The 14,144-nt window shown below is 49.3% G+C and overlaps 1 protein-coding gene across 3 annotated transcripts; it reads right to left on the bottom strand.

The window, feature by feature from the left end:
• Nucleotides 1–279: 279 nt before the first annotated feature.
• On the bottom strand, nucleotides 280–13,587 carry LOC119220081 (trinucleotide repeat-containing gene 6B protein-like). 3 transcript variants are annotated; one of them, XM_062565859.1, is made up of 21 exons: nucleotides 13,258–13,587; nucleotides 11,932–12,019; nucleotides 11,668–11,689; nucleotides 11,035–11,475; nucleotides 7,955–10,858; nucleotides 7,714–7,860; nucleotides 7,352–7,545; nucleotides 7,179–7,241; nucleotides 6,824–6,982; nucleotides 6,572–6,709; nucleotides 5,951–6,139; nucleotides 5,546–5,641; nucleotides 5,251–5,458; nucleotides 4,683–4,835; nucleotides 4,298–4,465; nucleotides 3,896–4,042; nucleotides 3,650–3,742; nucleotides 3,293–3,508; nucleotides 2,997–3,067; nucleotides 2,322–2,461; nucleotides 280–2,230 (listed from the first exon to the last, which is right to left on the bottom strand). In XM_062565859.1, the coding sequence occupies exons 2-21, from the start codon at nucleotides 11,986–11,988 to the stop codon at nucleotides 1,666–1,668; spliced, it is 6,171 nt and encodes a 2,056-aa protein (XP_062421843.1). In that variant the 5' UTR covers nucleotides 11,989–12,019; nucleotides 13,258–13,587; the 3' UTR covers nucleotides 280–1,665. The 3 variants fall into 3 exon arrangements, with proteins under 3 accessions (XP_062421843.1, XP_062421842.1, XP_062421841.1); XM_062565858.1 differs by having other exon boundaries at nucleotides 5,546–5,656; XM_062565857.1 differs by having other exon boundaries at nucleotides 5,546–5,665.
• Between the last annotated feature and the right edge of the window lie 557 nt (nucleotides 13,588–14,144).

Consider the following 14,144-nt stretch of genomic DNA (forward strand, 5'->3'; position numbering starts at 1 on the left):
TCAGTGTGGTACTGTAGCATGACGTGTGTTAAATAGGATTGTTTGTGGGTAGTAATGAGGCCAACAGATGGACGCGCCGGCTTGTTTTGCTGCACCGGTCTTTCCCCGTGACGTAAATTCTTTGTCATGCTCATCGTGACTAAAACTTTTAAGTGAATCTGCCGTGCAGTGCTGTGTGTTCTCATGTGCATTTTAGCAGAGGGGAAGTTTCAGACTAGAATTGGTCAAACGAGACCTTTAACCACTTAGAAACCTAGAAAAACAAATTACAACGACAAATTTAGAAGCCAATACTTTCATCTTTATTAATCTTGTTCTCATTTGTTTAAATAAATTTTCCTTTGTAAAATCTCATAACGAAAACACTGAACAGGAGTGTTAAAGCCTGTCTTAATTTAAAACGAATACACAACAGAACATTAAAAACGTACGGTAACTCTTACTCTGCATCTGTAAACAACCCCCCCCCCCCCCCCACCCCCACCCACTACACAGTTTGATAAGATTTGGCATGTCCATTTACTCAACGCATATGCCTTCAGCTCTTTGTGTCATTAAATGTTCTTTTTTATTATTGCAGGTCGGACAATAAAAAAAAGACAGTTATGCTAAAAAAAAAAAAAAAAACTTCAAATGAGAAAAAACAAAACAAGCATTAGTGCCAATATTTCTTAACACAGTCAGCAGTATACCGAATGTACTCAAAACATTTTTGAATAGACCTTCTGTAGAGTAAGCAGCCTTGCCCACATGACAGGCAGTAACATGCGTACACACACACACACACACACACACATTATCCTTTCACACGCACAAAAACTGGTGGTTTAATCCACTTACTTGGTCTCAATCTCACTCATACTAATGTCCATATAGTGTGTATGACACTGTGCAGTGTCAACACATGGAGAAATGCAACATAGCCTCAGACTGCCAGCAATTTAACATTTATCACTGCAACAGTAACAAACATGTTCAAGAGAGAATAACAGAAAGAGTGCGTGAGATACAACAGTAGGAGGTCAGCATTTTGAAAAGAGAACAATGACATTTTTCAATATTTTCACTATTCAAAAAATTAAAACCATACATGAAGAAAAAAAAACACAGTAAGATACAGTTCTGTTTTCAATCAGAGCTGTTTGCATGTGTTTGAATTCGGTCTCTGGTTTATTTTAAGGAGACTTGAATACAAACTGCACTTTAACCTCACATCATGTAGTAGTTTAAGTTCTCTTATACGATGAAGGTAATGCTGTTTACAGTGCCCATCTGTCTGAAGGCTTGTCTGTATTTGGTGTGTGCATGTGGATGTAAATCTATTGAAAAGTCCCCTATTTACTAAGCACATTGCAATCCAGTCAAGTCTTTGAGACCAACTGACTGTTCATTCTTTTTCAGGTTTCAAGTCTAAACAGTTGAAATCTTCATCTGTGGAAAAAGGCTGTATACACATCTAACAGTCCCTGCATTTGTTTATATAATAGCTTAAGTCTGGCCACGAGAATGTGTGCAAGCATGTCTCACATTTCTGCTTCATGTGTGTGCACATTAATATGCATACCATGTAAATGTTTGTGTGTGTGTGCTATATTAAGTACATATTTATCCCAGTGTATTCTGTATCAGTGTGTCCAAACCTGCACGTACAAGTGGAAGGGCTCATCAGATGGAGTCAGCTCCCCCCCCCAGCAGGTCGCCAGGCAACAATGCGGCAGGACTGTCCATTTGGTGCCTTTCCTCCATTTGTGGTGCTCCCCACAGGCTGCTGACGGGGTATCCTGCAGTCATGCCCCCCCACAGCCCAGACCTCCCAGAGTCTACCCCCCCAACACCACCTCCGTCCCCGGCCCCGTTAGTGCTCCACTGGGAAAATATCCCTAGCCCCGGCCCTTGGGCTGAAGAGGTTTCTGAAGAAGTGCCTGTACCATCGAGACTCTGCCAGGCGGAGCCAGAGGACCTCACACTGCCCAGGGCCGCTGCTCCACTTTCCCCCCCCCCTCCGCTTCCACCTGAAGTCGTGCCCGCCGCTGCCCGCTCGTTCCCAGGGGAGCTGCCTCCACTGCTGGCCACAGCCGCGCCTGTTCCAGAAGAACCCTGCGTCCCACCGGCTGATGACCCTCCTGAGCTGGCGCCCTCCGCCCCTCCGGCCTGGGAATGTGCAAAATAGCGAGCAACTTCTTCCTCATTCACAAACTCCGCCAGGATGGTGGTGTTGCCCAGAACACACCTGAGGAGGATTTACAAAGATGGGTTTTTCAGATCAGTCGCATTTTCACAATGAGTGTGTGTATCAGTGAGCCTGCGGGTGGTTAACCTACATGTGCAGTGCACCCTGGGCCTTAGCGGCTTCCTGTCGGCTGCTGTAGCGAATCAGAGCGCTGCCCTGTGTCAGGCCGAGGTGGAAGGTCAGCAGGGGGCCATGCTGCATGCAAATAGTCCTCAGTGTGGAGCCATCAATCTAAAGAAGAAAAAAAAAGTGAGCAAAAAAATAAAAAAATACTTTTGTATAAATAATGTGTGATACTGTGGCTTTATCAGGCTGGATCATGTCACACAATGAGATATTCAAGGTATAGTATAGACTTATACACTTTCCCAGAGCAGAGTCATACCAGTTTTGTGTAAGCCCAAATTAATTAAATGGCTTATTGAGCTTCACAATCCAATTACAGCTGGGTCACGCATCATTCTGCCTAGTTTGCATAAGACTGACTGAGCACAGCAGCTTGATGTTTTAAATTTAAACCCAAACCAATCTGTCTGGGCAGCGGTTTTACTTTTCAAGCTATAAACAATTCTGCTGTGGTGAAAGGATTGTAGGAAAATGGTAATTCTATATTGCTTGAACAGCCTTCCTGTCTCATCTTTTCTCTCATCCTTCAGCACCAGCTTAGTTTATTGACATCAGATTTGCAGGTGGACAACATTGTTAATCTTTTTCAATGTGTCCCCATGGTGGATTTCCACATCTCTCAACCTCTGCCAGTCCTTACTTGAGGTGTCAGGTTGCTCAGCAGCAGCCAGCAGCTCCCTCGGGAGGCAGCGCCATCGCTCCAAGCTGAGCCTGAACGCACGGACAAAGTCATTATAGAGGACGTCATAACGGATCACAAAAACCATGAATTTACCACCACCATATTTACTAAGACAATGTTTTTGCATGATTTCATGAAACTCAAGTCTCAAGACGCGAGTCTTCATATTACTGTCAAGAAGTGCTCTTCTATACAGTAAATAAGTTTACAAATGGTTAGGAAACAAATCTTTATCTTTTCAGCGTGAAGAGTACCTGGCCCATATCTTGAGTCCTGATTCATCCCACCCCCTCCCCAGCTACGGGCCAACCGCGGGCCTCCACTTCCCCATGGGGAGGGCGAGGCCTGCTTCTGATTGGTTAAGCCAGGAGGGGGGCGTGGCAGCTGTGAGCTGTTGCGATTGGTCTTCCATAACTTGTTTTGTCCGATGGGCTCTGGGGGCCAACTGGGTTTGTACTCGGAGTACTTTCCTGAAGAGGAAATAAGGAGCAGGGAGAAAGGGGGGGCAGACCACAGGAATTGGAGAGTAGAACACACAGTACGCAGCACTCCTTTGGCATCTTTGTGAGAAATACAGAAAAGAGAAACGCAAACTACAAATCCAAACATACCTGTGCTGTGTGCATTGCTGAGGGGGCTGTCTGAGGCACTGTAGGGCCAGGCACCAGGTGAAGGCAGCGAGGTGTTGAGGGAGGGGTTTGGCCCTAGAAGGTCATTTGAAAGAAACATCCTGTGATAATCAAGACAAGGAAACCAGAGCACAGCTGGAACGCAGATAAGGACCCCCCCCCCCTAGACTTTCAGGTAAAAATCCACATATGGTCATCCAAAACCATTTGTCACATTCAGTCAGATACCTATGTTGTCTCGCAGTAACTGGTGGTCAGAGTCGTTGAGGCTCTGGGGTCCTGGGGAGCCAAGGACACTACCAGGGGTCATGTATGGGTCGGACTCCGGGTCCCCACTGCTCTGGATTCCCTTCCAGGGAACGCCGGGCTGGAACTCTATCATCGGACGGCAGAAAACTTGTTGATAGACAGAAATTAAGTTTTGCCATCTTCTAAACCAAATTTGGTAATTAGTTAACTTATTTTGGTGTGGAATAAATAAAGATAGCACAGTCACTTGTGCGTAATTCCACACTCTGGTATAATAGCCACAGCTTCCTCCATATTTGAGCCCGACATTAAATCACTACTACTTCTCTAAACCCAATTCAGCATCCTTTGGTAACATGCAGCAGAGAAGGACGCGTTTACCTGGAGGCCAGCTGGACGTGGCAGGTTTGTTCCCCATTTTACTCCCAGGGGTCCGGTGCCAGTTGTCTGTGGAACCGTGAGGGGGAATCCCCAAACTGTCACCGCCCAGCATTTCATACTGGGAATAAGGGGATCCTCCCCTCCCTTTTATAGCACTGGGTAAGGGGCCTTGGGAAGAGCAGGGCAGGAGACAAAAAGTCATACAGACTGACAGGAATATACCTCAAAGGACTTTGTTTCCCACTGGTTCAGTCAGATACACTGTGAATGAAGGGGATTACAAAAGCACTTGGGACCAGATTGACAGCACTCTGGGCGGTGTGCTTTCCCAAAGTGTGAATTTTGCCTTTACAAAAATCCTGTTACAAACCATCTGCTTCCCTACCGTTCTTGTGGTGGGTTGTGTCAGGCGGCGAAGGAGCCGAGGAGTGTCCCTCCATCATCCATTTAAAGCGGGATTGCTGTCCTCCTGTGTCCTTCATCCCTCCCATCATGGGATTGAGCTCCAGTCCTGCCAGATTACCACCAGGGACAAGCCCTACCAAGTGGAAGAACAGAAACGTTAATGAGCACATTACAACTAATGTTGGGTTCAACACGACCCAAGTATCTCTTTAAATGCACCAAGAACTTACAAATGGAGGCCCTTTGTTACAACAACAGTGACAGCGGAAAGCCAACTGGATGGGAATTCCCAAGCAAAAAATATAATTTTATACATGCAGGAAACTAACCTCAAAGACCACCATCACTATTCGGCCACAATGACCATATTTTTAAGGCCATAAGCCAATAGTCACATCAATTACTTGATTATTTTATCATTTAATTATTGTGACCATGCCTTAAAAACAGTCACATGTCTGATCTTAGTTATTGGCTTGTCGTCATTAGACGCTAATAAAACGGAATGATATTTCCTTCAGGCACACTTGATCCTAAAGCCTACTCACCAGAGTACATCCCTTTGCCATGAATGTCTGATAAGGGCCCCCCCATTCCAGGATGTGTGAGGGTGTCTCCCATGGGCTGCTTGGATAAGCCTCCTCCCAGGTGAGAGGGGGAAAGCTTTGAGCTCGCTGCTGCTGCTGCTGCTGCTGCTCCTCCTCCAACTCCACCCTGCTGCCTCTGCTGCTGCAGAATTGCCATAATCCTTGCCAGCTGAGAAGGACAAGATTCAAGAAATTAAAATCACCATTAGAGTAACCACAACCAAAGTTCATGCAGCAGGAGCCCTGGTGACATTACCTGCTGTGGGTCTGGCTGCTGCCTCAGAGGCTGAGGGAACTTCCTCTGGCTCTGCAGGAGCTGCTGCTGCTGCTGCTGCTGCTGCTGCTGCTGCTGCTGTTGAAGCAAAAGCTGACAAGCCTGTGGGTCGGTGGGCAGAAAGGGTCAGACATGGAGGTAAACTAAGTAAACATTGGCTGGTGCTCACGTAAACACGCTCCGGGTGGATTTATTAAAAGTCACCATGTATTTTGAGATTGAACAAAGTCAGTCAAAGACCTTCAGTTTACTGTAAACGATCAAGTGAACAAATGACCTGGATTTTCTATTTAAAACAATTCGTCACACAAATGATTTTTTTAAAAGTAAATTGTTGACAACTAATGATTCGTCTTTGCAGCTCTACAAAACGGAAAGTAGCCGTACCAGATGGAACTGCTGCATGTGGGGGTAGATGTTGCTGAGCATAGCGAGCTGCTGCGGGGAAATCTGATTAGGAGGGAAGACTCCTCCACCAACCCCTCCGACGCTCCCAACGCCACTGACTCCACCTCCAACCACTCCACCCACACTGCCACCAGGGGAGGGCATCTGCTTCAGCATCGGACCCGGCACCTGCACGGCACAGGAATGTCTTGCTTTGTGGTGGTTGATAAAGACACTTCGTGGAGTAACATCAGAAACGGAAATCAGTTCATTTAGCTCCTGCCACTCAGTACAACGCATTATGCTAATTTAACATTCCCTGTTAGCAATTTCAACAAAAAGAATTGAACTCCAGGATCTATTTTTGACAGGTTCTTAGGATGGGAAAAGAATGACAAGGACGAAATAATCACTTTCTGTGCCAGATGCTCGTTAATGAATCTATTTTGTAAAATTGCAAAAGTTGTAAAAAAAATTGTCGATACAGTAACTGGGAATTTAATTGAATGAAGAATATTTCATAATGGTATTAATGGTCTCTTAAAAGTTGCCTTAAGGCACAGGCCATGTTATTTATTACTAGAATACAATGTGGCAGCATGAAGACAGAAGACAACGTACCTGAGCAGACAGGAACTGATGAGGCACTTGAGCACGTAAAGCCTGGGAGGGATTCATGGGATGTATTCCCGGCTGGTGCATCCCTCGAGGCTGAGGCATCCCTCCACCACTGCCAACAAACACCCCATGGCCCCCCATCTGGAGTACAATGGAAACCAAACACACCATACATTTGTCATGCAACACGTGAGGTTTGATCCTTTAGTGCTTTCTTCACTGCATATCGCAGACATAAAGGGGGAGATTTCCTACCTTTTCACCGTAGGGCCCCATTTCAACAGGACCCATGTCTTTGGAACTAGGCATGCGGTAACCCCCTCCACCTCTTCCTCCCCTCCGCATCTCTCCGTTGTAGTCAGTCATTCCTCTCTTGTCTCCTTCCATCTTTTTGTCAAGACTTGGGTCATCCCCCTAAGAAGCAACAAAGTCATGAACTGATTCCTGATTTATAGTGGAATAATATCTAGCTGAGGAGAGAATTAAATCATATTCCCCATGCGTTTGCTTTAAATGTACTTCTATTAAATAGCCGGTCTGGCCCCATGTGACATTACATTTGCTGTTTTTGACTAGTTTAAGACTAGTTTTTGGAGAAGTAACACCTTACCAGAAGACCCATGTTGGAAAACTGGCGTGATACTGGGTGCATCCAGTTGTCCCCTCCTCCACTCTTAGGAAAGAAATTTAGACATTACTCAATGTTAAGAAAATGACCAAACATTACGAACATAGGCAGCCATGCAAACTCCTGAGTGTGATGGAACCCGCTGTTTCTCCTACCTTGATGTTGCCTCGCTTTCCTCCGTGGGTCTGACCCCAGCCTCCGGAGCTGAAGGAAGAGCTGTTCCCCTGCGAGACAGAGCTGTTCCACACCCCTCCGACACCATCATCTTCCTCATCCCAGCTCGGGTGACGGGAGGCGGCAACGCAGCCCTCTCCCTTCGGCCCCCAACTCTCCATTGATTTGGTGCCTGCTGAAAAGTCGGACCGGGCGGTTATAAGGTGGCCATGACAGTTCTCTAAATGTCCTTTGTTTAACTTCTGGTTTGAAAATGCTGAACCGCGTTACGGGACGTGGAATGCTGCGTGATTTGAGCGCTAACGAGCACGGATAACTTTTACACACATTTTGTTTCTCTTACCAGGTTTACCAGAGTTGGGAGAAGGGTTCCCCCAGCCAGAAGCCTTGCCGGGCTCATCTGGTTCCCCCCAACTTGCTGCTGCATCGGACGACTGGCCCCAAGTAGCCGTACCGTTATCCACAGATTGGGCACCTCCTCCCCACATGCCTGGACATATGAGGCAAACACTCAAATGTGGAACTAGTTTGGTTTCAAGTTGGCAAAATGCACACTCGTTTGTAATAGTAAAACTTCTACATACCAACTCCAGCACTGGCAGGGTTTGGTTCCCTGCTGTGTTGCATCCCTTGCTGCCGTCTCGGTGGCTGTTGGTTGGATGGTGGTTGTTGTTGTTGTTGTTGTTGTTGTTGTTGTTGTTGTGGTGGTGGTGGGGGGGCCTGTTGACCGTGGCTTTGTCCGGGCGAAGCACTCTTCTTGTCCCACAAATTCACATTCTTGCTTTTGAAGCGGGTTGGGTCGCCCCAGGCTGACGTGCCATCATCGATTTCCATTTTGCGACTGATGGACTGAGGGGAGGGTTCTTCCCAGCCGCTGGGCTCCAGGGAGTCACTCCCGCCCCCAGAGATTTGGGGGATCGGGCCGGAGCTCCATCCTGGGCTTTGGTTCTGATTCTTGAATGGTGGACCTCCACCTCCCACATTAGACCGGCTGTTCCACCCTCCTTGAATGGGCCCCCCCTGTGGCTGCTGGCCCTGTGATTGGTGCTGCTGTTGATTTTGGGCTTTCATTGGTGCCACTTGGCTGTTTGGTATCGGTGCTGCTGCAGCTGCGTGGGGCTTTGAACTCCCCCAGTCCTGATGGGGTTTGCCTCCACCCACATCTCCCCCTCCCCAACCTCCTCGCTGAGCTCCCCCTTCGTCCAGATGACCCCAGGAGGAGCCCTTCTCATCAGAGTTGCTCCCCCCTCTGCTTCGCCCATCTCCAGGTATCGAGTCCCTCTGTCCCCCGTCTCCTCCCCAACCACCAGCCTCTCCTCTTCCAGTCCCCTTCCAACCCCCTGTCCCTTTATCCTCCGGACCATCCGCCCAACCACCACCCTGTTCTCCAAAGTCTCTCCAGTTCCCTCCCCCTCCTCCCCTGTGATCACCCCACTTCTTTTCTTCAGTCCCCCATCCTTTGCCCTGGTTTTCGGGTGGGGGATCTCCCCACCCTCCACCTGCCTTGCCCTCTATATCTTCTTCTGTTTTTCCTGGCTTCCTTGCAGTGGTACCGAGACCGTGAGGACCACAGGTGGACTGTGTAGTAGTACCACAATCCCAGCCATCCCTCGCTGAAACAGCGCCCGGGTTCACGCCAACCGCTGGATCACTCGTCACTGAACTGGTGTTCGATGGGTACCCGGAGCCTCGACCAGTGGTGGGGTTCATGGTCGCTGACGAGAATGCGGAGGAAGATGAAGTGCTTCGTTCGTTTCGGTTTCTTACTCCAGCTTTGGTAGCCAGGTCCCAGGCCACATTCTGTCGAATCTGGGTCTGCCCCCAGCCCGTGTTAGAGAGAACCCTGGGGTCCAGGTCAGATCGATTGAGCATGCCGAGTAAGGCCACCTCAGCATTGGAGGTCTGCTCAGAACTTGTGGTTACGGTTGTCGCTTTCTCCTGCTTATATCCATTATCACTCCCTCCTCCACCACTTCCGGCTTTGGACCCTCCTCCACTAGAGGACGATGGAGGACCTGCAGGGCCTCCACCCGGCCCTTCTCCTCCTCCCCACTCCCCACCTATTCTGTCCCCACTTTCCATCCCTTTCTGATTGTCCCAAGCTTTTGTCATAGTGTCAAACTTTGGTGAGGCAGAGTCCTGCAAAGCGCTGCCACCAATTCCTCCACTACTGCTGCTGTTGCTGCTGCTCCCATCTCCTCCTCTACCACTTCCTATTGCTAAATTACTCAAACTTGCACCTCCCGCTGTGCCGCCCCACTCTACTTCTGAACTGCCTCCTTCCCACGCTCCCTGAGATACCACTGGGGTATTTGAGCTACCATCATTTCCCCTACCCCACCCAGCCTTGTCACCCTGGCCTCCAAAGCCCCACACACTACCCTCCTGCCCCTGAGCTCCAGTCCCTCCTCCACCCCACCCATCTGCCTGTGTTGCACCCACACACAGGTCAGAGGACACTGGAGGCATGGACCTCCAAGAAGAAGAGGCAGCAGAGGAGGACGACGAAGAGCCAGAAAGACTCCCAGCTCCTTCGCCATCAACACTCGCAAGCCCACAGACCACCTCCTCACCACTTTCTTGATTTGGTCCTGCTCCTCTTGCTCCCCCGGCTGAACCCAACTCTGGTCCTATGTTTCCAAAGTGCTGCGGCCGTTCTCCACTTTGTGCTCCCACAGCCATGTCAGTGTGCTGCTGATGGAGACCAGTTTGATTCACAGATGAGAGAGGGCGAGTGGTGACGAGAGTAGTGCTGGCAGAGAACGAGGAAGCTGAAGTAATGGACGTGTGTAGTGGAAGGCCGTCGCTAGCCGATGATGACGTCCCACCTTGCACCAGGGCAGGCCAGGCGGAGGGATTCACGTTGGGGTTGAAATTGGCACCAGGGACAATGCTGCTGCTGCTGCCAACCACAGGGCTCTCCTGAGGCCCAGGAAGAAGACGGGAGACTTTGGAATTGTAAAATGCTGCTGATCCCAGCCCTCCCTCCACCTGAGAGGGGGTGGAGGAGCCCCACACACCACCACTCGACTGAACACATTCATTAAGCAAGGAAGAGGAAAGAGGCGAAGAACGAGGTGAGGAAGGATTGTCCATGTTCCCTGCTCCGCCTCCTACTGCTGCTGCTGCTCCTCCTCCTCCTCCTCCTCCTCCCTTCTGCTGGATGTTTCTCTCACTCCATGAGGCACTACTGTAGTTGTTGTTGTTACCAGGGCAGTCTTGCTCCTGCATCCCTCCTCCTCCTCCAGCGCGGTCAGAACCCAATTCGGCCCCTCCTAGAATGCTAGGCCAATCCCCCAGGTCCGCCCCATCAACAATCACCTTCCCGCCGCCCTGAGAAAAGGACTGGCTGCTAGAGCCTGCCCCCCACGTGGAATTTGCATAAGTTGAAGTAGTAGTAGAAGAAGACGACGAAGACAGAGCAGCAACACATAATGACGATGAGGAGGAGTTGGGGGGTGAAGCAGAAGATGAACCCAGGTTGGAATCTATAGACAAAAATCAACAATTTCACCATTGACAAAACTAACTGATAAGACAGTGGCGTTTCTAAACATACAAGGTCATCACGGTACATTTAGTGTCATTTGTAGCTGCTGTATTCAGGGAACTACTTATCAAAATTGCTCAGGTTTTTATTCTTTCTTGCAAGACATTCACCCACCTGTGCCTCCAGCTGTGTTTGCATTGGGGTCATCGGCTCCCTGTGAGGAAAGAGACGGGGCGGCTTCCCAGCCGCCCCCCCCCCCTGCCCCTCCAGCGCCCCCTTCCCCTCCGCCTCCCCCCAGCAGCATGGAGGACAGCGGCGGCTGGCCCCTCTTCAGTAGCACTTTCTGATCCTGCTGGCAGCGAAATCTTGGTGGAACCTCTCTGGACATGTAGCGCTGCTGCTGGGAGGTCTGGCTTGCAGAGGGGGAGGAGGAGGGCTGTCCGTTGGCCACAGCAGTCCGCTGCTTTGCATTGTTCCCGCCACCAGGAGGAACTTGTGCAGAAACCCCGGCTGCAGCAGGACTCGGGGACGAGGGGGCGACAGGGCCAGGGCTGGGGGACACGGAGCCTGGGGTGGCGAGCGGCAGGGAACAGGAGGGCTTGGCTGATTCTGGCACTAGAAACAGATTCAATAACACGCTGTGAACCAGTTTGGGTCTACTGGTACATTAAGCTTCTCTATAGCTAACAGCTTAAAGAAAGTGCATCTAAATTGTGAATAACCCAATGAAGCACATTCAACTGGCATGATATGAATAGTGATTGATAAAAGGCAGACATGACAGACACAATGAAGAGAAAAACATACCTTTGACTTTCTGTTCTGGCACCTAAAACAGAAGTAGTGGGTCAGATTTAAGGCAAACTTGGAAAAAAGGATAACTTAGTCTGCTTTGGCCTTTCTATTTGGACTGAGAAAATAGACTAGCCTCCCACTATTCAGCAACCATTAAGTATTTGGGATTGACAGTTCATTTGATATTCAAATTATAAGTAAGTGGTCGTAAAACCGTATTATCTACAAAGTTTAGAGGCAAAGTGAGCGGCAGATGTTTTTGGTGACGGTGTTTACCTTCTGAGAGGTTTCCCTTTTCTTCTTATCTTCTTTCTTCTTTTTCTTGTCTTCCATGAACTACTGCTCCCTTTCCTGATTCTCCTGTCTGTGAAGAGAAATGCACACATCCGATTATTCACAGTAGATCTCTAGGCACAGCGAAAGTCGTTTAATCCGATCAGACTCAAAACGAATAACATGCTCAGAGGTTCCCTGCAGTAGAGCGATGGGAGAACAGCCCTTTGGGGGCCTGGCTTCTCATTCATCCACCAGCAAGGCACCGCAACTCCAACCAACAGACCGGCAGCCAAACAGGCGAAGGGGCTTCAAACTCTCAACCATCCCGTGAGGAGAGTCGGGTCCTTCAGCGCGGCGGCGTGGCCCCCAGGCTGCTGGCTCCCGTGCGAGGGGCCCGTGCGCCGTCATGGAGACCGGTCCTGTCAAACTATACAACTCGCACCCAAGTCGTGGAAAAGCACAACACACCTTTGGGAGCTATAAATACAGCCGGCATGTCCGACACCGGAGAGCTGCGGGCTCGAGCGGGCCCCGTGCGGCTGCTAGCTAAGCCGCTCACAATTAGCCTCATGTCACACGGCGCCGATGAAAGCTACCTGCACAGCGAACGGCCGTCACCCGTGACCGTGTCCCGTGGGACCGAACCAGCTGGGGTGCCCATTAATCACACGCGCGTGTAACACGTGGGAATCCCCCCCACCACCACGCAGTTTGGTTTTGCAGGCGCATTCAACGCAAACTGTCTGCGTTTCGTGGAAATAAACAGGCCAGCGAGGGATAGCCGCGCAGCTACCGGAGACCACAGGAATAGCCCGACTCGAGTGAGCAATTAGCCAATGCTAGTGGACTCCGAGGCAGCTGGCGAGCACCGTGTCGTGACCTGGGAAGGGAGGTGGGAGGGAGCCCGCGGTGCCTCCGTGGTACCGCGCGACCAAACTAACCTCTCACGTTACGCAGTTGATTGCAGACAACAGGCACGTCACATTAGCTAGCGATATGCCGCTTATTAGCAGAGCAAGAACAAAACAGTGCATTTCACTCGCAAAATGTGAGGTAGTAATACGGAACTCTGCAATGGGGTTACGACGCTCCCGGCCGCTCGGTGAGCTGGTCGGTCCGCGGTACCGGGGGACAGGGCCAAATCAAACGACCAACTTCGGTGACGTTTCTTCACCATTGCAACGCTCAAAAAGCCCAGCGCTTCACAAATTGAGAAACCCCAAAATGTTGTAGGTTTCCAGAGGTGGAAATGACGAGCGCTTTCAAACAAACACATACAGGATGGAAGACACCAAAAGCCCACGGCGTGCGATGTTGGATACTCACCTCGGGAATCAAATAGGACATAAAGTGCTTCTGTGCAAAAATTCTTGCAGACCTACCGCTAGCAGGCTAGCACGGTAGCTAGCCTAGCGAGCTAGTTCTTCGAGGCTTTCAAGGCTAAATGGAATAAGAAATGACATCACCGAAAGGCGAAACGATAACCGTAGAAAAAAACGAGGAAAGGCGATTATCCTTTTCGAGGCGACTATTGTTCTCAAGGTGTAAACAAAACACGCATAACCCCTCGATGACTGTCAGACGCTGTACGATCGGTTAGTTTACTATCGGCCATTTTGCTTCTGTGTGGAGGTTCAGCATATGATATCACCAGGCTGGTTGTTGATCACAGACGGGAGGAGGAGCGGGCCCCGTACCGACACCGTCCGCCAGGGGGCGCCTTACTCATTGGCTCCATGACGTCATGTTCGCTTGGCACCAATAAGTACACGAATGGCTCTTACGTCTGTGAAGTGACCGCTTCTCTGAGCTGCATATTTAACACTATTGAGCCTTTCCTATGTTTTAGCTATTTGTTCCCAGTATAAACATGTGTCATTGTGCACACTGTATTATTTTGGATTGGTCGAGAAGTGATGTATTTGTATTCATCAAAAAAAATACTAAACCAATATTGAAACTCATGTTCTGATTGCCCCAAACCGCTTTTCACAGTTTTCAAGTGGTTTCCTTTACCGTAGTGGCACAGAGGTTTTGTCAATTTGAATGAAAACATATTCTCCTTATAGTGAAATAATATATAGTCTAGTCCAGTTGAGTGGAATTGCTTTTGAATCTACTATTTGTAATATGTTTTTTTTTGTTAGTAATACTCACTGACTCTACTGCAGTGCAACATTTATTGTAACATTTAGATAAAAGCACCAATAATA

The sequence above is a fragment of the Pungitius pungitius genome, chromosome 12, assembly GCF_949316345.1.
Source record: "Pungitius pungitius chromosome 12, fPunPun2.1, whole genome shotgun sequence".
Classification (NCBI taxonomy): Eukaryota; Metazoa; Chordata; class Actinopteri; order Perciformes; family Gasterosteidae; genus Pungitius; species Pungitius pungitius.